The 23,406-nt window shown below is 59.6% G+C and overlaps 1 protein-coding gene across 9 annotated transcripts in view; it reads left to right on the top strand.

The window, feature by feature from the left end:
- Window positions 1-23,406, top strand: part of SPEG (striated muscle enriched protein kinase) — a 55,773-nt gene that overhangs the window by 30,408 nt on the left and 1,959 nt on the right. For 6 of the 9 annotated variants that reach the window (XM_082690288.1, XM_082690287.1, XM_082690286.1 and 3 more), the window contains 28 exons: window positions 973-1,131; window positions 1,233-1,422; window positions 1,514-1,737; window positions 4,214-4,333; window positions 4,579-4,683; window positions 5,293-5,499; window positions 5,888-6,011; window positions 6,128-6,303; window positions 8,578-8,690; window positions 9,171-9,339; window positions 9,568-9,664; window positions 9,792-9,992; window positions 11,265-11,322; window positions 11,817-11,894; window positions 12,002-12,180; window positions 12,710-12,736; window positions 13,422-13,574; window positions 13,737-13,779; window positions 14,815-14,883; window positions 15,144-17,133; window positions 17,430-17,561; window positions 20,084-20,200; window positions 20,353-20,520; window positions 20,642-20,764; window positions 20,919-21,086; window positions 21,193-21,808; window positions 22,270-22,509; window positions 22,600-22,823. In XM_082690288.1, the coding sequence (XP_082546414.1) occupies window positions 973-1,131; window positions 1,233-1,422; window positions 1,514-1,737; window positions 4,214-4,333; window positions 4,579-4,683; window positions 5,293-5,499; window positions 5,888-6,011; window positions 6,128-6,303; window positions 8,578-8,690; window positions 9,171-9,339; window positions 9,568-9,664; window positions 9,792-9,992; window positions 11,265-11,322; window positions 11,817-11,894; window positions 12,002-12,180; window positions 12,710-12,736; window positions 13,422-13,574; window positions 13,737-13,779; window positions 14,815-14,883; window positions 15,144-17,133; window positions 17,430-17,561; window positions 20,084-20,200; window positions 20,353-20,520; window positions 20,642-20,764; window positions 20,919-21,086; window positions 21,193-21,808; window positions 22,270-22,509; window positions 22,600-22,823 (6,270 nt within the window). Of the gene's footprint in view, window positions 1-972; window positions 1,132-1,232; window positions 1,423-1,496; window positions 1,738-4,213; window positions 4,334-4,578; window positions 4,684-5,292; window positions 5,500-5,887; window positions 6,012-6,127; window positions 6,304-8,577; window positions 8,691-9,170; window positions 9,340-9,567; window positions 9,665-9,791; window positions 9,993-11,264; window positions 11,323-11,816; window positions 11,895-12,001; window positions 12,181-12,709; window positions 12,737-13,421; window positions 13,575-13,736; window positions 13,780-14,814; window positions 14,884-15,143; window positions 17,134-17,429; window positions 17,562-20,083; window positions 20,201-20,352; window positions 20,521-20,641; window positions 20,765-20,918; window positions 21,087-21,192; window positions 21,809-22,269; window positions 22,510-22,599; window positions 22,824-23,406 lie in introns of those variants that run through there. The other 3 variants (XM_082690291.1, XR_014300499.1, XM_082690292.1) reach the window with 3 other exon arrangements.

Here is a 23,406-nt window from a genome sequence, read left to right as displayed (position 1 = left end):
AAGGCAGTGCACCTGTGTGGGTAGAATCTGCCTGGGGAGTGGCCTCTGGCACAGCGCACCTCCTCCCATGTCCCTGCGAACTGGTGACCCCAGAGATAGCCAGTCTGTTGTGGTCTAGCCAGCCCACCCGGACTTGGGTTCCAGTTCCCGCCCTGCCACAGACAGCCACATGACTTTGGACAAGTCACTTCATCTCTCTGAGCTTCAGACTCTTTGTCTGGAAAAAGGGATTGTGAGACAAGCTCCCGTGTAGGGGGACCAGTGGGATTAATGAGCTAATGTGTGTCATGCGCGAAGTACAGCACAAGCCCGGCAAAGGGTGGCGTTATAAATGTCAGCCATTACTATTATAAATGACATCTCTGACCTGGTCCCCGTCCTCCTTTGAAAAGCAGAGATCATGCCTCCCCAGCGCGTGGTGATGAGTGCCTAAGGTGACACTGGAAGCCTTTGCAAGCAGGAGAGGATCAGGGCAGTGGAAGGGGCTCTCATTTGCCCCAGAAGACTTCTTGTGGGCTGGTGTCTTAGGGCCAAGGAACATTGCTCTGGGTCTGGGATGGGAGGGACGGAGTGTGGGCCCCAGCCAGGCACAGAAGAAAGCTTCCCCAAAGGCAAGGGAAAGGTGTGGAGGAGGAGGAACTGGGTTTGGCTTCTAGACCTCTCTCTTAGAGCCCAGCTGAGCTCCATCCTGACTGGGCAAGGGGCGATGAGGAGGGCCCCCTGTGGTGGTCCCGGCAGCCATGGCTTCCCTGCCACCCACCCTTGCCAACCTCTACCCTCCTGAGAAAGCCAGATCTTAGGGTCTCACCCATGCCTCCCTGCTCCAGTGTCTGGGGACCTTGCTGGGCTGTGTTCATTCCCAGCTCTGAGCGCAGGTCCCCGTCCCTGCCCGGTATGCGGGTGGGCCCTTCGGGTTGGGGTGCTTGGGGCTCCGTGACCTTCCCTGCCACAGCGCCAACCCCTCTCCACTAGATGAGCTGACGTGCAGCGCCCGACTGACCGTGCGGCCCTCGCTGGCGCCTCTGTTCACTCGGCTGCTGGAGGACGTGGAGGTGCTGGAGGGCCGCGCGGCCCGCTTCGACTGCAAGATCAGCGGCAGCCCGCCCCCGTCGGTCACCTGGACTCATTTTGGTACGGCCCTCCACCCTGCAGATATGGGGGGAGCCCTCAGGTCCAGAGGCCCTGGGCCCCTGGCTGAGCCTGCTCAGCACTCCCGCCCCGTCCTCTCCCAGGCCGCCAGGTGGAGGAGAGCGAGAACTTGCGGCTGCGGCAGGACGGAGGTTTGCACTCCCTGCACATCGCCCACGTGGGCAGTGAGGACGAGGGGCTGTACGCGGTCAGCGCGACCAACACGCACGGTCAGGCCCAGTGCTCGGCCCAGCTCTATGTGGAGGAACCCCGGACGGCCGCCACCGGCCCCAGGTAGGGGGTGCTCCTGGGGAAGCCAATGCGGCCTCTGCGGTGCCCAGGTCCTGTGGTGGGAGACCTCTGGGCAGCCGTGTCGTTCTTCCAGCTCGAAGCTAGAGAAGATGCCATCTATCCCTGAGGAGCCAGAGCAGGGTGAGCTGGAGCGGCTATCCATGCCCGACTTCCTGCGGCCACTACAGGATCTGGAGGTGGGCCTGGCCAAGGAGGCCATGCTGGAGTGCCAGGTGACTGGCCTGCCCTACCCCACTATCAGCTGGTTCCACAATGGCCACCGCATCCAGAGCAGCGACGACCGGCGCATGATGCAGTGTATGTGTTCAGGGAGGGACCCTGGGGAGCATCCCCTCCGGCACCCTCTTTGTTCGTGGGGCCTTCATGCTCTCCCTGCCTTCGAGCCTTCCCTCTCTAGCCTGCGCGAGGGCAGGGTGCCTGTGGGAGGGGGCGCGGAGGGGCTGTGAGGTCAGGGTCTCCTTCTTCGAGCTGCACAGCCTCGTCGGCGGAGTCGCCGCTCCAGGCCTGGGTGTCCCCCTTAGCACATACTAGACGGGTGTACAGCTTGCTGCTGACCAGCAGCAGCAGCACAAGGGCAAGGTTATGGAACCCCTCGGTGCCTCGGTTTCCCCATATCTGCAATCTATTCTCCATATCTGCAAGCCTATCTGCAATAGGCTCACCATAAGGATGAAATCGGTTAATACGCACAAAGCACCTAAGGGGGGCCTGGTGAATAGCGAGTAGTCAGCGAATAGCGAGTAGTCAGGGACCGCTCATCTTCTTGTTACTGCTGTTGTGGCTGCTTGTTCATAAAGCAGGGCTCTTCACGCCCTCCTTGAGAAGTTTCGGTGAAAAGGCCAGCCTGGGCAGTGTCTGGCTTTGAGAGGCTGCTAGGCCAGGGTTGTTCAGAACAGCGGGTAAAGAAAAGGAGCCAGGGGAGGAGCACAGAGGACCGGATTCAGGACCCTGTGCTTTCCGCCTGGGGCTGTTTCTCTTGGGAGCGTCTCAGTTCCATCCTCGAAGGAACCTGAGTCTCGAGATAGGTTCCTCTTACAGCTGCAGTGCGGCAGAACTCCCCTCTCTCAAACACTGTGTGAGTGCCGGGTCTGTGCTCAGCTTCCTCATCAAGGGCCTGGAGGGCAGCGACTGGTACCCGTGTTTGCAAACAGGAAAACAGAGACTTACACAGGAATGGGGACTTACCCGAAGTCAGGAACAGCCCCTTTGACTCTGAGGCTACCTCCTGAGCACGCTACCGACCCCTGCCCCCCATGTCCCCACCCCATTCTCCAGAGTCAGCTCTGTGGCTCTGACCCGTCCCCTGGCCACCGCCACCACCGCACCACCGCCACCATCACCACCACCTCGGGCTGTCTGCTCAGCCCACAGGCTTCCAGTCTCATTCTGCTTGAGGCCCAGGTCGGGTGTCTGTCTCGGGAGCCTGAGCTGGCGTCCCCGCTCCTCTCTGTATCTGGGGTCGGTGGCAGCCTCTGGTCTGTCTTCCTTTATAAATAGTGTCAGCAGAGATAAATGAATGGGTGACTGTTCCATGGGGAGATAACCGGTCAGAGAAGGGAGGGGTGTTTGGGGATGGTTGTGATGTGCAGGAGGACAGGCCAGCCTCTTCCCCTTCACATCCCCGCGTGAGATGGCCTCCTTATCATCATTCAGGGATCACAGCATCGAGAGGGAAGTTCAGAAGCAGAGGGAAGCAAGTTCAAGGCATGGCTCCATCATTTATTAGCTGTGTCACCTTGGACAAGTCCATTAATGTCTCTGATCTCATTGGTAAAATTAGGATAATTTTGCAGGGTTGTTGAAAAGATTATGGGGAAAAAACCATACATCTAGTAGCTGGCGTTCCCTGGGCCCAGAACAGACAACTCCTATTATCATTTGTAATATAACATCCTTAGCACTGACTACGTGTAAGGCATCAGGGTCCGGGCCTGACGGCTGTCTTTAAGCAGCCATGGCACACGCGAGTAGAAAGGGAGGGCTGCCCCATGCAGTGTGGGCCTGGCGCTGGAGGTCCTGGGGAGGCAGTCAGGGATGGGGGTACAGAGAAGTCCTCCCACTTGCTTGAACTGTGACTTGAAGGAGAAGGCCTTAGGTAGGAGAGGAAGAGTCCAGAACGGAGGAATTTTGTGAGCAAAAGCCTGAAGATGGAACTTCTGTGTGTGTGCAGGACCCTGAAGGCTTGTCGGGGTTGGAGGAATCACAGGAGGAAGGGGCAGGAGACGGGGCTGGATGGGCTCTTGGGCTGAGGCTCTGGATGCTAGCCCACATGCAGGGGGCACCTTAAAGGTTTCCAGGTCGAGGGGTAACATGCGGGGCCATTGGCGGAGTGTGGACTGCACTGGTGGAGGTCGGTCATGGGCGCTGAGCTGTAGGGGGGACAACAGCAGCCATGGGGATGGAGAGGGGACGGGCGGAGGGGCCTTAGGGACAAAATCCGGTCAGTACTTTGATGCCGAGATGTGAACGCCAGAGATGCAGAGATGAGGGGCTGTCAACCGGACAGGAGCTCGGAGGCAGAATCAGTGTGGGCGGGGCATGAGAAGTCATTGGAGGGACAGGCAAGAAGGGACGTGCCTGCAGGTATAGCCTTGGCAGCCTGGACTTTGGCTTTGCTGTGAGGTGGACACGCTTCTTGCCATCTGCCCCACTCTTGCCCCCTCATCTGCCCCCTAAAGCCAGTAAGGAGTAAAGGGCCAGGCCTCTGGGGACATGGGCCCACCCAGTATCCTCCTGGCTCAGGCCCGGTATCATTGTGTCCCCCACCCCCCAGACAGGGATGTCCATCGCCTGGTGTTCCCTGCTGTGGGACCTCAGCATGCCGGCGTCTACAAGAGTGTCATCGCCAACAAGCTGGGCAAAGCTGCGTGCTATGCTCACCTCTATGTCACAGGTGAGGCTCACGTCTTCCTGGTCTGCTATATCTGCAGCCTAGCCACTGGCCCTCCCCAGAGGCCTGGGTGAGGGCAGGGCCTCCACCCCGGCTCCCTTACCCTTGGACCCCGGGGAGCTGTCTGGCCTTGCCCCCCGCACTGTGGCTGTGCCTCCAGTCCCTGGCCCACCATCCCGAGGCCTGGTGAACCTGCAGAGCCATGGGGCCCTGAGGAACATGGCAGACCCCCAAACTGTGGTTTTCAGATGTGGTTCCAGGCCCCCCAGATGGCGCCCCACAGGTGGTGGCTGTGACTGGCAGGATGATCACGCTCACGTGGAACCCTCCCAGGGGTCTGGACATGGCCATCGGTGCGTCAGGCCCCACGGGGCTCCTGGGTGGGGATGGGGTGCAGTCAGGCTCAGGCAGGGGCACCAAAGGAGCCAGGCTGGAGGGCAAGGCCCAGATGATCGTACTGGTGGAGGGTAAGCATGGAACACTGGGAACATGGCCAGGAGCTGCTTGGCCAGTCTCCTCTTCAAGGTGGATAAAGCCATGGCTGTGTGTCAGGAGAGGCCATGAAGGAGTGGCCCATTCCCTTTCTCGGAGGGACTGGGTGCTTGGCTCATGATCCTGGGAATGCCCTCCCCTTCCCTGGGCATGACTTCTTCCTGCGCTATGCCTCAGTTTCCCCACCTCAGGCAATAGCAAGGAATTGGGATATGAGCTAAGCTCCCTCCTTCCGTGTCTGTAGCTGGACCCATGCCTGGCATATTGTTGGCTCTGAGCATGGCTGGCCAGGTCAGTGGTTGGAAAGAGCAGATCGGGGGCAGGGGGGTGGTGCAGGCAGAAGCAACAGGAGAAATTGAGGCAGGTCCTCAGAGCAGGCTAATGAGGAGTTTCTAGGTCCTGTGCCAGTTGAACGGGGGGCTGGGGGGTGTCCCAGCAATGCTCACCTCCAGCAGCTGCTTTCCCCCCAGACCCAGATGCCCTGACCTACACTGTGCAGCACCAGGTTCTAGGCTCGGACCAGTGGACAGTGCTGGCCACAGGCTTGCGGGAGCCTGGGTGGGCAGCCATGGGGCTGCGTAAGGGGGTCCAGCACGTCTTCCGGGTCCTCAGCACCACCATCAAGAGCAGCAGCAAGCCCTCGCCCCCCTCCGAGCCAGCACAGCTCCTGGAGCGTGGTAAGTCTGAGTGTCCCCCTGGAGGTGGGGTGGAGGCTACAGGGCCTGAGAACCAGCTCTTGGTGGTGGAGGCTCAAGGGCTGGTCTGGACCTGCTATGTCTGGGAGTGACCTCCGCCAGTCCGAGCGTTTCTTTCTCCTGATGGCAGCACACACGGTGGGTGAGGCTGAGGCTCTGGGATCAGACAAGCGGACGGGGGATGGGGGGGTGCAGTCCCAGCTCCGCCACTTCCTGGCTGCGTGTCCTAGACAACTTGCTGAACCTCTTTGAACGTCACTTCCTCGTCTGTAAACATGGAGCTCCGGTAGTGGTTAGGAGGGTAAAAACGTAGAGTGTGCTAAGTCCCTGGTGTCAAGTCTGACTTCAGCCTGCGCTCTCATCTGGCCAGGCCCACCCCTGGAGGAGGCACCTGCCGTGTTGGACAAGCCAGATGTCGTGTATGTGGTGGAGGGACAGCCCGCCAGCATCACGGTCACCTTCAACCATGTGGAGGCCCAGGTCGTCTGGAGGAGGTGGGGCCCCACCTGGTGTGCCTCACTTCCCACATGGGGCCATCCAGCTCTGGCCATCCTGGCCTGACTCCCCTGTGGCTGGATCCTGGTTGACCTCCCTGTCGTGTGTCCCTTAGCTGCCGAGGGGCCCTCCTAGAGGCACGGGCAGGGGTGTATGAGCTGAGCCAGCCAGATGATGACCAGTACTGTCTTCGGATCTGCCGGGTGAGCCACCGAGACATAGGGCCCCTCACCTGCACAGCCCGTAACCGCCACGGCACACAGGCCTGCTCAGTCACCCTGGAGCTGGCAGGTGGGTGACAGCGGGCCTTCTTCCTTCTCCTCCTCCTGAGGCCCACAACCCTCTCCTCATGCCCACCTGTCAGACCTGTCCATCAAATGGCTGTTATACCAGGGCTAGTGGAAGTAACAGAGATAGTACTCATCAGATGTTTACTGAGGACACCTGATACGTGCCAGGCTCAGCATGAAGGACCTTCCATGTATCACCTCAAGGAATGTTTACGTTAACCCAGTGAGATGTGGTTGGTTATTCTCATTTTACAGAACACGAAACTGAGCCTCAGAAAGTACGCTAGGTCACAGGCCCAGGTCCCCCAACCTCCTAAGGAACTGGGATTCAAGCCTGGGTGCATGCTGGACTCCAGAGCCAGAGGGTGCTCTTAACATCCTATGTTAAACACAACAGGATGTAGGAGCTCAAATATAACAGGCATGGGGCGACCAAGTCCATTTCAAAAAGAAAAGGCTCCAAGCGGGCACCGCTGATCAGCAGTCCCCCCAGATCTGGGGCCCCTGCGCACCCTTTTGCACAAGCCCTTTTGACAGAGCCTCCCAACCTTTGCGGTGAGGACCCTTTGTATAATTTTTCCTTTAAAGATGTCATCTCTCAACCGGAGGCATGCATTAAGTAGTAATTGTCTTGTTTTCCGGTTTGTTAATTAACTCTAGACATATGTAACTGCCACTCAGAACTTCAGATCAGCATGAGCTAAACAGTGTTACCTGCTGAGTAGATACAATTCCGACCAAACACAAAGAAAGTGACATTTTAGGGAGCACAGGCAATCCTATGGTGGAGAAGTACATCTTTGCTGGTGCTTTTAAAAAACTGTTCAAGTTCGCTTGAAACCTTCCAGTACTTTCACCCTCACAGAGCGGCCCCCGCGACCTCTAAACTAGAAACCAGATTCCTAGAGGGGTGGGAAGGAATCTTTAAAGTAGAAGAGAAGTGGCAGCAGGGTGTGTGAGGGAGTGATGGGGGAGCCCTGCTGGCCCTGATGGAGATGGGGGGGGTGGCACCAATTGTCTGGGTCCATGTCTCCTCCCTGCCCCAGCACCCCCTCCAACACACCTCCTGGCACCTCGTACTCAACCTGCCACTCTGCTCCTGGAGCATACCGTCAGCAGGACTCCTTTCTCTTCCCACATATAGGAAAAGCTGTCGGGTTTGGGGAGACACTGGCCACCAAGAGCCCTGTAGCCCAGACTGGCTGGGCCAGTGACCGAGATAGAGAGTGAGAGAGAGAGACAGACAGACAGCGTCCCAGCCAGCCAGAACTAGAACAGGCCTGGGATTGGATCTTATAAACTGCAGACCCTGTGCCTACCCCTGACCCCAGTCTCCAGGCAGGGCCCGTGGAATGGCTTCTTCCCACCATATCTGTCCCCACGGTAGTGTCTCTTATCTGTATAAAATTAGGTTACCGTCCTAGGGATGGGTGGCGGTGCCTGCCCAGCGCCTGGCTCATCCCTCCAGGCTACTCTCCCATGCCTCTTAAAGCTGAGCTCCTCAAACACGCTCAGGAGGCAGGGCGCTGGGAAGTCACTGCTTCCTCCACAAAGCACGTTGGAATATGTATTTAATTCCATCCTGAGAATTAGAAGCCGCTTTGCCAGGAAATAACACGACCGCATGATATGCTTAGAGAATGAAATCACAGTCATGTGCGGGAGAGCTAAACTGAGAATCGGTACCTGTTTGTTGGTCTTGCCATCTCCCGGATGGTAAAAGCCCGCTTAAACATTTAAATAAGATTCAGAGAGAAAACCTCAAGGTAGAGGCAGTGCCACTTGAGATTTGAATTCAGGTGCACAGCCTGGGCTGCCTAAAGCCAGACAGGGCCATGCAGAAGGGCGATCACCCATAGGCGGCAGCATCGAGCCACTCCACACCAGCCCATTAATGCAGCGAGGGAAGAGGCTCCGGGTTGCCCAATCCTGATTTTTCCAGAGAGGCAGGAAATCCAGATTTCTTTTGTGTGTAAAAATCTAGTTTCAAAGCTGGCAGCTGAACATGGAGGGTCCAACAAAGCAAGGCTGCACGCCATGGCTTCGGTCTTTTGAGATTTGGAGAACATCATGTGTGGATGTACGGGGGCCCGGCGGGGGGGGGGGTGGTGGGTAGTTCTTGGGACTCAGTGGGGGTGGGGTGCTGGCTGGTGTTCTGCCTGGGCCTGTTGCTGAGGGAGGACTTGGAGAGGGACTTGAGAAGACAGGATCTCATGATCCCAGTGTTGTTGCCACCCCTCCCCACCCACCCCCTCCCCTGGGCTGTGTGTTTCAGAGGCCCCTCGGTTTGAGTCCATCATGGAGGACGTGGAGGTGGACACTGGGGAGACCGCTCGCTTCGCTGTGGTGGTGGAGGGGAAGCCATTGCCAGACATCATGTGGTACAAGGTCAGAGGGTGACAAAGGCCTCGGCGGGGGTGGGGTGGGGGTCCTAGCATGGGGCCAACTGGGAGCCTGCAGGTCAGGGAGGACAGATTTCTGCACAGGAGGAGTCTTGGCCACCTTCGGAGGAGGGGAACCTGGACAGAGAAGAACAGAGGTGTTGTCAGAGGTGTGGCTAGGAGAAGAGAGTGGAACCCAGAGTTCCATGTGATGCTGGTACATGTTTCAGGAACCAGGGGACTAACTGGAAGGCACAGGGCTATCAGTGGGAGATAAAAGTGGAGCTGATTCAGGGTACTGAAGGGAGCAAGGCTCCCGGGGCTGTGAGCAAAGCCCTTGGGACAGAAATAATATTGGGGCTTCGGGGCCGAAGAGTTCCTGGGCCCGCGGTGGGGATGAGACTGGGTGTCAGGCATGGAGATGGAGGTGGATCAAGGGGGGCCGTAAAGCCAGGCCTGGGCAGTAAAGCCTCGGCCGCCTCTGCAGGACGAGGGGCTGTTGACCGAGAGTAGCCACGTGAGCTTTGTGTACGAAGAGAACGAGTGTTCCCTGGTGGTGCTCAGCGCGGGGACCCAGGATGGAGGGGTGTACACCTGCACCGCCCGGAACCCCGCCGGGGAGGTCTCCTGCAAAGCTGAGCTGGCTGTGCGTTCAGGTGCGCATGCAAGGGGAGGAGGGCAAAGCGCTTACTCTCAGGGAAGGAGATGTGAGCCCTGGGCCAGGAGCCACTCGCCAGACCCTTCGCCCCTCCATCACCCCTCTCTTCCAGCCCCGGCACCCCACCCCAGGCTGACATTCTTGCTCTTGTTTTGTCTCCTCCATCTGCCCTGCCTGGCCCTGTCTCTGCCCTCATCCCTCTGTTGCCTGCCCCACCTAACACCAGTTCAGACAGCCATGGAGGTAGAGGGGGCCGGGGAAGCCGAGGAACAGCGAGGAAGAAGACTCAGCGACTTCTACGACATCCATCAAGAGATTGGCAGGTGTGGGGCTAGGAGGGGGCGCGGTGCCTGGGAGCCAAAGGGGGCCTGGTTCTGAGGCTCTCAGGCCATGGAGTGCTGGGGTGGGGGGTGTGCCGTGAGCCCCTCACCTCCCTGTGTCATCGCCCAGGGGTGCCTTCTCCTACCTGCGGCGCGTGGTGGAGCGAAGCTCCGGCCTGGAGTTTGCGGCCAAGTTCATCCCCAGCCAGGCCAAGCCAAAGGCATCAGCGTGGCGGGAGGCCCGGCTGCTGGCCCGGCTCCAGCATGACTGCGTCCTCTACTTCCATGAGGCCTTTGAGAGGCGTCGGGGACTGGTCATCGTCACCGAGCTGTATCCTGAGATAGGCCGGGTGGGGAGGGGACATGTGGCCAATCAGCAACACGTTTTACACTTTACAAAGAGGCCCCATTGACAGGCTGCACCGGCCCCCTTTTGGGAAATGTTCCCATGGATGGCTGGGAGTTCTGAAGGCATCTTGTGAGGACTTTACAGAGCAGATTCTGGAGACTTCTGCAAAAACCAGCCGTTTTTAGCCCCTGCCCCTCCACTGCCTTTTCTTAGCTTAAACTTACATAGCACTCAGTGTATGCCTGGCAGCCGCTAAGAGTTCAACAGATATTAACCTACTTAATCCTCCTGTGTGATCTGGTGGAATCTTTTTATGCCCATTTTCTTCAGAATTTTTAATTTATTTTAGGGAGACGGGGGGAGGGGCAGAGGGAGAGGGAGAGACTCCCAACCAGACTCTGTGCTGAACGTGGAACCTGACATAGGGCTCAATCCCACAACCCTGAGATGGTGATCAGAGCCGAAACCAAGAGTCGGACGCTCAACCGACTAAGCTACCCAGGCGCCCCCGTTTTATCCCCATTTTATAACTGATAAAACTGAGGTATAGAGAGGTTAAGTGACTCATCCAAGGTCACCCCACTAACAAAAGGCATGTGCACGAAATGCAGGACAGTCTATCCAAACATTCAGAGTGACTCCGTTTCAGATGAGCCTCGGCACCAGCTGAACTAGGGAGGCGGTTTGCTGAAGAATGGATTTTAGACTCTCATGAGACCTTGGGTTCAACAGAGCCACACTGTGCGTAGTGTGGTCCGCTTGTCCCTCCCATTAGCAGGGTGACCATATCCATCATCCCCGCCTCCCAGTCGGCACTGTTAGAACCCAGACCTCAGCCACATGCCCCTCTTACCTGTCATGGGCTTCTGGGTCATTCTCAAATATAGGCAGGAAGGTCCATCCACAATCAACAAAATTCTGCTCTAACTTGATCTTTTTAAATATCTAACAGGGTCACTGAGAGATGTCATCCCCATTTTACGCCTGAGGGAACCTAGGCTCAGAGAGGTTGGGTGACTGGCCTGAGATCCTGCAGCGAATGAGAGATTGAGCAGGATGGTCCCATCTGTGCACCCATGTGACAGTGGGGGGTGGTGCTGGAGACACAATGGCAGGCTGGTATTAGCTGTGCTTTAAGGGGAAGGAGATATATGCAGAGCTGGGATCTGCCTTGAGCTCTAAGGGGTGGAGGGCACTGTTCAGGGATGGCCCAGAAGTTGGCACTGTCACTCTTCTCCTTGATCGGGGACGCAGATGCACAGAGGAGCTGTTGGAGCGAATGGCCAGGAAACCCACCGTGTGTGAGTCTGAGGTGAGGGCAGTGGGTGGTAGGGGTTGGGTTGGGCACTGGTGTTTACCCACCTGAGCTCTAAGAACTGAGGGGCGGGTCCTGGGCCTGCCATCTATGCCATGAATAGGCCAGGGGTGGTGGTGACACCTACCTCTCTTGGTTCCCAGTCTCCTCAAATAAGCATTCCCCACACATTTCTCTCCGAAAGAGCCCCACCTAGACTCTATTCAGTCTCACTGCTGTCCTGCCCTGTAGGGCAGTATAAATTGTATACTGCACAGTTCTATTTATTATAATATAGATGGTTCCCTCCTATAATTGTGCTGTGCGCAACCTGTGCAGCTGTACTTTTAAGCCCTAGATCTCAGAAATCCCAAATCTATGTTTCAACCACCTTATCAGCCATCTGAAGACCACTTCTCAGGCATAGCCTGACTTCTTGCCACGGCTCTGGCAGTGATCAAACATAATCTCCCACCCTTTCCCCACGGACTTTGGGCCTCCCGTCTCCACAGATCCGGGCGTACATGCAGCAAGTGCTGGAGGGAATATGCTACCTGCACCAGAACCATGTGCTGCACTTGGATATCAAGGTGAGGTGCAGGTGGGGAATGGGGAGCAGGCAGCCCCTGTGGGAGGCAGGCGGTGGGGCGTCCTCTCCGCTTCACTTAGCTCCCATGATTTCCCTGCTGTTCTGCAGCCGGAGAACCTGATGGTGTGGGATGGTGCAGAGGGCGAAGAGCAGGTGAGGATCTGTGACTTTGGGAATGCCCAGGAGCTGACTCCAGGAGAGGCCCAGTACTGCCAGTATGGCACACCTGAGTTTGTGGCCCCCGAAATCGTCAATCAGACCCCTGTGTCTGGAGTCACTGACATCTGGTAATAAGGCTGGCCCACAGAGCTGAAGGGGTGGCCTGGGCCCGCTTCCCTCCGTGTCATGCTGGGTGGGGACTTGCGCGCTGGCAGAGAGAACCTTCACCAAGCCCAGCTTCCTTCTCTGAAGTAGGTTGGTGGCATAGCTCACGGGGACCTCTTGCCCATGTTACTACCTGCCCTTCACCAGAATAGACCCAGTCACTCGAGGTCTTAGCCCTGTCCAGCCTCAGCTCCTGATCACCCCTAGGTGTGGAACCTTCTCTGTAGCCACCTGGCCTCCCCGCAGTGAGGCACACACGGCCCCTTGGTTCCCAGACTCCTCTGGGCTTCCTGGGCTGGCCCTGCCATGATCCTGACTCTTCCAGAGAAGTTGGGACCTCTTGGTTGAGAGTCCTCCCTGGAGGAGGCATCCTTGTGCCCATCTGACCCAGTGAGGCCCCTCCTCACTAGACTGGTGGTAGCGGAAAACGATGGCCTTCTCGTGGGAGGTCGGCTGTCCACTCACCCACCTATTACTCTCCTTTCCTCACAGGCCTGTGGGCGTTGTTGCCTTCCTCTGGTAAGGACCCCTCTGCACTCAGGATCCCGGTTTTCAATGAGCGCCTAGCAGGCCGACCCCTAACATTTCCAGAGCCTGGGACAGGAGAGCAATTTGGGGCCTGCAGCCCACCGCTTCTCCTCCAGACCCCTGCCCCTTGCTGCACTGCAGGAGGCCTCCTGCGTGAAGGAGGGGGGTGCCCTAGCCTACCAGCCTAAGCTCTCTCTGTCACTGTGCTCATCCGTACAGGGCAGGCACACTGGCAGCCTCCTTCAGAGGCTGGACAGAAAAAGGCCAGTACTGGCTTTGTGCCATCGAGGCAGCAGACTGTGAGGCCCTGAGTGTTCATAACAGCCCCTGGAAGGGGGAGGCTCAAGTTCAGGGTTGCTTATCCCCTCGGCACAGACTCCTCACCTCAGGGACAGGCCATGCCTAGAGGGACACAACAGGTCCTCCAAAGCATGGGCCCAGGACAGGGAGCTGGGTGCCCAGTTCTCAAGGCAGGACTCACCTACCGGGAGCTCGGGGTGGGGCAGGACAGGCAAGAGTCTGAAAGACTACCTTCTGCTCGGATCCCCTGGCCTCTACCTTCTCCATAGCCCCGGGGGGCCTGACCCTGTCCCTAGACACTGGCATCCCTCAGAAGCCCCTGCCTCAGCTCCAGGGCCCTGTCCCCCTCTCACACGAGTCCCCTCTTCCTCTGCAGTCTGACGGGAATCTCCCCCTTTGTTGGGGAAAACGATCGGACAACATTGATGAACATTCGGAACTACAACGTGGCCTTCGAGGAGACCACATTTCTGAGCCTGAGCAGGGAGGCCCGGGGCTTCCTCATCAAAGTGCTGGTGCAGGACCGGCTGTGAGTGCAGGGCCCTGAGGAGCCCCCAGCCTGCAGAGTCCCTTTGTGCCAACCCCCACTCCTGCCCCAGCCTCTGATCTTAAGCATTCAGTCTCCCAACTCCTTACAGGCCCTGTGTTCCCCATTTATTGGTTGGCTCACTTAACCTGCATTCCTTTACAGGAGGCCTACCGCCGAGGAGACCCTAGAACATCCTTGGTTCAAAGTGAGTCTAGTCTTGCAAGGCAATGGTACAAGAGGTGGGAGGAGGGGGAACATTGTTAACAGCTACATTTATTGAGCACCTACTATGTGCAGCAGTCATTATAGGCAGTTTATATACACATGGTCTGTTAGTCTCTCAACAACTCCATGAAGGAAGACATTATTACTTCTCTTTTGCTGCTAAGGAAACTAAGGCTCAAGCTGGGATATCATGGCCTCCAAGGCACAGGCCTGGGCACCCTTCATCTTGGGGCTTCATCAGCAGGCTCTTCCCTGCCTCTTGAGACCAGCCCTGGTCCTCCTCTCTCCTGCGTGTCCCCCTCTGTCCCGCCCTGCAGTTCGTGGGTGGCCTGGCTGGCTTGGCCTGGTGATTTTGAGCTCCGTGCAGCCAGAATGCTCACTCATTCATCTTCCAACCCCAGCGGTGCAGGGGACAATGCCAGGCAGAGGGGTGGGGTTCAGCAAATGACCCAGAAAGAGTGTCTGAATAAATCATCCATTGAGTGTTCTGCTGGGTCAACTGAAGGTTGAGGTCACTCTGGTATCTGTCCTTAGGAGTAGGAGCCTGGGCTCTCAGATCATAAATGAGCTCTGAAAAGGACAGCCTGGGTGGGTGGCTGAGGGAAGCATCTGTGTTGGTCTGGCCCACCAACGCTCCAGATGTCTGGGATGATGGATCTCCACAGGGACAGATGGTGAGCTGGGGAGCAGAGCCCACACCAGGGGCCAGAGCCCCAGCTCCTGAGGGCAGCCAGTGAACAGGACAGGGCCATGAGCCCTGACGTAAGCCCCAAAGCCCAGCCCGAGAACCGCTGAAGTTCTGCCGCTCCAGTTAGGCTCAGGGATTTTGTCCCTACATAGGCCCCTTGACTGTGGGAGTTGTGACAGATCTGAGGGGGAAGGGACCCCCAGGAGCCCAGACTCAAGGCTGCTCAGTCCACTGTCCCCTCCTGTGGACTTTGTCTCTCCACTGCCAAACTCTGAGGGTCTAGTTGATGGGGGACTTTGACTCAGGCCCTCTTTCCTGGGTTTGCAGACACAGGCCAAGGGCGCAGAGGTGAGCACGGATCACCTGAAGCTGTTCCTTTCCCGACGGAGGTGGCAGGTGAGTGTCCCTGGGTCCTGCTTCTGGTCCTCCCTCGTTCTCCCTCCGCACTTGTTCCCTCTATCTGCTGTTTTCCTATCATGTGCCCTCACTTTCTGCTCAGCTGTCTTCATCCAGTTTTTATTGTCTCAGTCCCAGCTTCACCTCTGTTCCCTGACCCTCCGCCTTTCTCCCTGGCTCCTGGGGCTGAGGTGGGCTCGCGTGGGCCAGGCTGGCACCAGGGGCCCCTTTCGGGTCTGACCCCAGGACCCTGTCTCCAGCGCTCCCAGATCAGCTACAAGTGCCACCTGGTGCTGTGCCCCATCCCGGAGCTGCTGCGGGCACCCCCAGAGCGGGTGTGGGTAGCTGTACCCAGAAGACCACCTCCCAGCGGGGGGCTCTCCTCCTCCTCTGACTCTGAAGAGGAAGAGCTGGAGGAGCTGCCCTCGGTGCCCCGACCGCTGCAGCCTGAGTTCTCGGGCTCCCGGGTGTCCCTCACCGACATTCCCACGGAAGATGAGGCCCTGGGGACCCCCGAGGCTGGGGCTGCCACCCCTATGGACTGGCAGGAGCAGGGACGGGCCCCCTCTCAGGACCAGGAGGCCCCCAGCCCTGAGGCCCTCCCCTCCCCAGGCCAGGAGCCCCAAGCTGGGTCCAGCCCCCAGCGGAGGGAGCTCCGGCGGGGCAGCTCTGCCGAGAGCGCCCTGCCCCGGGCCGGGCCGCGGGAGCCGGGCCGGGGCCTGCACAAGGCAGCCTCTGTGGAGCTGCCGCAGCGCCGAAGCCCCAGCCCGGGGGCCACCCGCCTGACCCGGGGTGGCCTGGGGGAGGGCGAGTACGCCCAGAGGCTGCAGGCCCTGCGCCAGCGGCTGTTGCGGGGCGGCCCGGAGGACGGTAAGGTCAGTGGCCTCAGGGGCCCTCTGTTAGAGAGCCTGGGGGGCCGCACCCGGGATCCCCGCCTGGCCCGGGCTGCGTCTAGTGAGGCCGCACCGCGCCACCAGCCTCCGCCTGAGACATGGGGCCTGCAGAAGAGCAGCAGCTTCTCACAGGGGGAGGCAGAGCCCCGGGGCCGGCACCGCCGTGCTGGGGCGCCCCTTGAGATCCCCGTGGCCAGGCTTGGGGCCCGAAGGCTCCAGGAGTCTCCTTCCTTGTCTGCCCTCAGCGAGGCCCAGCCACCTAGCCCTGCGAGGCCCAGTGCCTCCAAATCCAGCGCCCCTAAATCCAGTGTTCCCAAGTCTTTGAAGCCTCCTGCCACCACACCCAGTGATGCCCCACAACCCTTGGCGCCCCAGCCTGCCCAAGAGAAGAGCCCAAAGCCCAAGCTAGAGCCAGTCCCAGTCTCCAAGCGTACACAGCCCCCAGCGGCTCCGCAAAGCCCAATGCCCCCTCTCACACCCTATGCCCAGATCATGCAGTCGCTCCAGCTCTCAGGCCACACGCAAGGCTCCCTGCAGGGCCCTGGGGCGCCTCCATCCGAGCCCAGACCCCACCCGGCTGTGTTTGCCCGGGTGGCCTCCCCAGCTCCAGGAGCCTCTGAGAAGCCCGTGCCTACAGCTGGGGCGCACCCCGTGCTGGCGGAGAAAGCTCGGGTCCCCACCGTGCCCCGCAGGCCAGGTAGCAGTCTCAGTAGCAGCATCGAGAACCTGGAGTCAGAGGCCGTGTTTGAGGCCAAGTTCAAGCGCAGCCGAGAGTCGCCCCTATCAAGGGGGCTGCGACTGCTGAGCCGCTCACGCTCGGAGGAGCGCGGCCCCTTCCGCGGGGCTCAGGAGGAGGACGGCATGTACCGGCCCAGCCCAGCGGGGACGCCCCTGGAGCTGGTCCGACGGCCCGAGCGCTCCCACTCCGTGCAGGACCTCAGGGCGGTCGGGGAGCCAGGCCTCGTCCGCCGCCTCTCGCTGTCGTTGTCCCAGCGTCTGCGGCGGACCCCGCCGGCGCAGCGCCACCCCGCCTGGGAGGCCCGCGGCGGGGACGGGGAGAGCTCGGAGGGCGGCAGCTCGGCGCGGGGCTCACCGGTGCTGGCGGTGCGCAGGAGGTTGAGCTCCACGCTGGAGCGGCTGTCCAGCCGGCTGCAACGCAGCGGCAGCAGCGAGGACTCGGGGGGCGCGTCGGGCCGCAGCACCCCGCTCTTTGGCCGGCTGCGCAGGGCCACATCGGAGGGCGAGAGTCTGCGGCGCCTCGGCGTGCCGCACAACCAGCTGGCGGCCCAGGCCGGCGCCAGCACGCCTTCCGCGGAGTCCCTGGGCTCTGAAGCCAGCGGCACGTCGGGCTCCTCAGGTGAGGGAGCGGGGCCAAGGGGCGTGGCGGGTGACTGCGACACACGGGTGTCTAGGCCGAGCGTATGGAGTGGGGATGCAGGCCCAGAGTGCCGAGGAGCTTGGAGTGCTGGGGCTGGGCTCTGGGAGAAAGAGCTGGACGCCTTAAGGATGGACTTGGGGGAGGTGGGCGGGGAGGGGTGTGTGGTGTGGTGTGTGTGGTTACAGGTTCCTGGCTTCCCTGGGCCCAGGGCCGCTGGGAGACGGGAGCTTTCAGGGACTGGCTGGGCCAGTGCTTCTGGGTTTGGATCTTCACAGGTCCTGGGGAAGGCCGAAGCCGGCGGCGCTGGGGCCTCTCCCGGCTACGAAAGGAAAAGGGCTATTCACAGCCAAACCTCTCTGCCAGTGCTCAGGAAGATTTGGGTCACCAGTATGTGCGCAGTGAATCAGGTAAGAGGCCTGCTGGGTGAGTAGCTGCCTCCCTGCCCCAGGGTCAGTGACTGCTGGTTGGAGCCCCCATTGAAGAGCCCTGGTCGTAGCAGAAGGGACCAGAGATCAGGAAAACAGCAATAATAGAATTAACTAATTCCACTAATGAGAAATGCTGATCCTAGTAAGCGTTTCTCCTTACCACGGTCACTGTTTCCTGGTGAGGAAGCAGCCTGAATCTCGTTAGGAGCTCGGCCAAGTCACCGAGCTGGTATAGTACACAGCAGCAGCCAGGGGCCTGGGCTTTGTGGTCCCCTGCAGCCAGACCCCAGAGGTGGCTTTGGGACGCCAGACTTACACCTTCCTTTGGTTAGCCTCCTCCCTCCCGAGAGACCCTCAGAGGCTGTAACAGGGTGGAGTTCTGAAAGGAGCACAGGCTAGGGTGCCCCTGCCCCCACAGCCCTGCCCCACACGCGGGTATGCTGGAATGGGCACCCAAAGACACTCTTTCTCTCCCAGCCCAGAGGCCCGCAATCTGGGTGGTGCCCCCAACTCTCCATTCCTCAATAGATCTGAACACCCTTGCTGTCCTTCCCCATCCTCCCTGCCCCCACAGGGGGTGGGGGGGGGCAAGCAGCCTTCAGGGCTCTTTGCTGAGGGGAGGAGGACTTGGGATAGGCGCTGCTCTGTTTCTTTGCACAAGTGTGCAGGGAGAGAGATATTCTCCACCTGGGGCCACCCCAGCCCCCTACTTGGGGAAGGATTGTTACTCAGGGAGCGCAGGCCCTCCAGGCCAGACTGTGCAGGATCTTTATCCATCTCCAGTTTCCTAATAGAATTCCCCAGCACCGGTCCCACCGTGCCTCTGCTGAGATTGGGGTGCCCATGTCCAGCTCTGGCCAGGGGAGCTTCGGTGTCTTCCCCAAAGCAGGTGGAGCTGTAGCAAGCAAGGAGGGAGGAAGGAGGCCAGCCCGTGGGGGCAGGTGTGGAAAAGGCGAGAAAAGAAAGAGAGAAGCTAGCCTGAGGCCTGGGGACAGCTGAGTCCTTCCCACTGGGGCTCCTCTCCCAGCTCCATTTTGCTTGTGCAGCTGGTTTCCTGCCGAGGCAGTGTCCCCTTACCTTATCCTCTTCCCCTGCCTGCAGGAAGAAGGCTGTCCCTGTCCACTTTACCAACTAGGGCTGGCCTCTGGGGGAATAGGGCGGGACTGGCAGGGCTGAGCTGGGGTCACCTTTCACCTCTCCTCCCGGCCCGCCCCCTCTCCCCCTACCCAGTACCCTTGCTTGGTCAGGAGGCAGCTGTAGGTGAAACTATATTTACTTTGCGTCGTTGGACCCTTGGTGCGGGCCCCTCCTCGGGGAACACTGGGGTGGAGCACGAAACTGGGGGAGAGGTCATGCTGGCTCTCCTGATACTCACTCCAGCAGAGCATTTCTCCCCTGCCCAGCTTATCCCCACCTCCACTCCCTCCCAGTTCCTCAGACAGGCAGTAGCTGGGGCTCCCAGATGTGTGGACCCCTCAGCTCTCTCTGCCCCCCTTACCCCACACCCCCAGTGGCTGGGACCAGATTGAGAGTTTTCTAAAGAGACTTCCCAGGGAGGAGGAAGGCAAATCCTCGAAACACCAAAGAGCCACCTGGCCTGCAGGGAAGACCTTGGCCTGTCCACAGCCCAGCTGTGGTTGTATTCACCAGCCGGAGGCCGGCTTTGCTGGAAGAGCCTCTTTCTCTGGCGGGTCTGTCCCTAGCTCCAATCCTGAGCACATCAGCAATAGAAGCTAACCCTTAGGAGCACCGGCCATATGTTAGACACACGCGAAGCCCCTCACATACCTCTCAGTCCTCACAGCAAGCCTAGAGCTTCGTGTTATGGTTTCCCTCCGTTTACAGAAAAAACATGGTCCAAGGTCGTTCAGGTGCTGTCTCTTGTCCCTGCAGAAGCTCTCACTACTTAGCTGACCTGAAGGAGTATGTATTTGGTCCAAGGCTGTGTCCCCAGACCCCAAAAGGGACGAGGGGTTGGGGAGACTGACACACTTCCAAGGTGTGCCCTGAATTTGCCTTGACTTTAGGTCTTTGGAGACGACACATTTTGATTGAATGTAACGTTCAATCCCAGGAGTCTCAGCTCAGGTCACTGACTCCTGTCACTTGCCCTGTGGTACCTCAGGGGGAGTGGGTATTACAGAATCTTAATCAGCCTAGTGCTTCCATATTTGTTTTTATTTTACTTAACCCATGATTATAGAGCACTCATGTAGTGCCAGGCCCCACTCTGGGCGGTTCACATACAGCGGAGCTCCCAAGCATCCTCCAAGGTCAATGAAAGGAAAAGATAGTTCTGCACCCTGGAGAGCGATACTCACCCCAGAGAAAACTCTTGAAGGCACGGCATGGGGTTCTCCTTCCCACATCTGACTGGGAAGAGATACCCTTTCCCTCTGTTCCCTGCTGGCAGCACCAGCACTCTCAGGCACCTGCCTCCCTCCGTGGCCAGCGAGCCGGGGTTCCCGCAGATCCATGGCTGTCTTTGTCCTCCCTCCCAGATTTCCCCCCAGTCTTCCACATCAAACTCAAGGACCAGGTGCTGCTGGAGGGAGAGGCAGCCACCCTGCTCTGCCTTCCCGCGGCCTGCCCTACCCCCCACATCTCCTGGATGAAAGGTGAGAACTCTTCTCCCCCAGAGAGGGGGTAGGCAAGTGGGCCCAAGGCCAGGGGATGCTCGAGGGAGGTGGAAACTGTGGGGGGAGAGGGAGCCTGGAGGACCATGTGTGCTATCACACTCAGCAGCCCCCTGTTCCCCTCCCGGCCCTAGACAAGCAGTCCCTGCAGTCCGAGCCGTCGGTGATCATCGTGTCCTGCAAAGATGGACGGCAGCTGCTGAGCATCCCCCGGGCGGGCAAGCGACACGCGGGGCTGTATGAGTGCTCAGCCACCAATGTCCTGGGCAGCATCACCAGCTCCTGCACTGTGGCTGTGGCCCGTGAGCCTGGGCTGGGAACTCGGCGGGGGAGGGGGGGGGCAGGGATGACACATGGTGGGTAGGGCTTGAAGGGCTCTAAGCTGAGTATAGAGGCTCACTGGGGCTCCCCTCCACTTGCCAGGCATCCCAGGAAAGTTAGCTCCTCCTGAGGTGCCCCAGACCTACCAGGACACGGCATTGGTGCTCTGGAAGCCGGGAGACAGCCGGGCACCTTGCACGTACACGCTGGAGCGGCGGGTGGATGGTAAGGGACAGGGCAGGCGGGGGAGCGGGGGAGGAGGGGGCAGAAGATGCACAGGCCCAGGACATGATCACCCTCCCTGGGTTCCTCACGGATAGCCCTGGGAGCTTGGGTCTCCCCTTCTGTGGCCTCAGTCCCTCCTCCATGCTGCCCACAGGGGAGTCTGTCTGGCACCCTGTGAGCTCAGGCATCCCCGACTGTTACTACAACGTGACCCACCTGCCAGTCGGTGTGACCGTGAGATTCCGTGTGGCCTGCGCCAACCGGGCAGGGCAAGGGCCTTTTAGCAACCCTTCTGAGAAGGTCATCGTCAGGGGCACACAAGGTCAGTGGGATGAGGTACGGGGGTGGCCAGAGAACAGAGGGGCCGCTGAGCACCCCAGTTTCAGCGCGGGGGCATCAGGGTGATGCTTTTCTTTGTCTTCACTTAGATTCCTCAGTTCTGCCATCTGCTGCTCACCAAGATGCCCCTGTTACCTCAGGGCCGGCCAGGGCCCCGCCTCCTCACTCTCCTACCTCACTGGCCCCACCCCTGACCCCCAGCCCAACTCCCACTCCCCCAGCCCCTCAGCCAGCTGCTCCCGGCCCCTCACCTCCCCCAGCGCCCCCCAGCCAGGCCTTGTCCTCACTCAAGGCTGTGGGTCCACCACCCCAGACTCCCCCACGAAAGCACAGGGGCCTGCAGCCTGCCCAGCCAGCAGAGCCCACCCCACCCAGTGCCCAGGCCACCCCTGGTGAGCCCCAGTCTTCCGTCCCTGACACTGGGACCCCAACCCCAGACTCTACCCTTCAGGGGGTAAAGCCAGGATCTTCCTCTACTCCCCTGTATATGGTAACCTCCTTTGTGTCTGCGCCCCCAGCCCCCGAGCCCCCAGCCCCCGAACCCCCTCCTGAGCCCACCAAGGTGACTGTACGAAGCCTCAGCCCGGCCCAGGAGGTGGCCAGCTCCCCTGTGGGTGGTCCCCACAGCTCTCCTGGGCCAGAGGGCACCACTCTTCGGCAGGGGCCTCCTCAGAAACCCTACACCTTCCTGGAGGAGAAAGCCAGGCAAGTGGGTCCAGGAAGGGAAGAAGGACCGAGGGGGCAGTGAGTGGGGTGCAGAGAGAAGACCAGACTGCCCTGGACTGGGCTGGGGAGGGGCTGGGGAGGGGCTGGTTTCTGGGTGCCTGGCACTACTGGGTTCAAATTTCCTTGGCTGGCCCCGTGCTGAGCTCTTTAACCATATGATGTCATTTACTCTTCACAACTCTGAGAGACAGAGAGATGGCACTATCATCACCCATTTCACAGACAGGAGAACTGAGGTTGGAAAGGTTATGGGATTTGCCCGAGGTACAGAGCCGGTGAGGGGCAGAGCTAAGCCACAGGCCCAGGTTCCTAGGATCTGGCTTCAGAGGACGCCCTCAAAACCACTGCATCCTTGCTCCCTGGGGCCCCTGCTCTCCCCTGCTCCCCCCAGCTCCTTTCCTCTGAGTGTGTGGTGTGTCCCCCCCACCTTATCCCGACAGGGGCCGCTTTGGTGTGGTGCGAGCGTGCCGGGAGAATGCCACCGGGCGGACGTTCGTGGCTAAGATCGTGCCCTATGCAGCCGAGGGCAAGCGGCGCGTCCTGCAAGAGTACGAAGTGCTGCGGACACTGCAGCATGAGCGGCTCATGGCCTTGCACGAGGCCTACATCACCCCGCGCTACCTCGTGCTCATTGCCGAGAGCTGCGGGAACCGCGAGCTCCTCTGCGGGCTCAGCGATCGGTACCTGGGGGACCTGGGCACTCTGGCGGGGGCGGGGGGGGGGAACTGAGCTGGGACGTCACCGGCTTCGCTTGGCTACCCCCCCACCAGTTTCCGGTACTCGGAAGACGACGTGGCCACCTATGTGGTGCAGCTGCTACAAGGGCTGGACTACCTCCATGGCCGCCATGTGCTGCACCTGGACATCAAGCCTGACAACCTGCTACTGGCCCCCGACAACGCCCTCAAGATCGTGGACTTCGGCAGCGCCCAGCCCTACAACCCCCAGGCCCTGCGGCCCCTCGGCCACCGCACGGGCACGCTGGAGTTCATGGGTGAGGGTGCCGCACAGGCCTGGGTCGGGGTGGGGGTGCGGCTGGGGCTCCCACTGGAGGGGTAGCCGCCGGGGCTCGCTCTGTTTCACTCCCTCACGTGGCCTTTAGTGAGTGCTTGCTATACGCAAGCAGTGAATCATGGTAGCCCTGGATATTGGCATAACGTTATCCCCATTTTGCAGACAAGAAAGAGGTATGGTGAGGTGCCCTATTTGTCCAATATCGGGTATGAATGCTAGAGCCAGGGTTTGATCAAACGGGACAGGATCCATTGTTAATATATATACATGAGGGAAACCAGCTACCACTTAGTTCATCAGCTGTGCTCCTCGGAGTTACTCTACAAGCCCTACTTCACAGATGAGGAAGTGGGAGAGCCAGACGGGCTTAGTACTTGCCAGCATCCCATAGCTAGAAGGGACAGGCCTGGGATTAGAGCCAGCCAGGCTGATTTCCACAGCGCCTCACCCTGGCTGTGTTCTTTGTGAATGGGTGTCCTACCTCAGAGGCGATCAGGGGGAGCTGGTGCCTGTGTAGTTCTGAGGACCCCACCATTCCATACCTGGGCTGATTCCTCAGATGG

This window comes from Mustela nivalis, assembly GCF_964662115.1.
Source record: "Mustela nivalis genome assembly, chromosome: 11".
Lineage (NCBI taxonomy): Eukaryota > Metazoa > Chordata > Mammalia > Carnivora > Mustelidae > Mustela > Mustela nivalis.
This window is presented reverse-complemented; position numbering and strand designations above follow the sequence as displayed.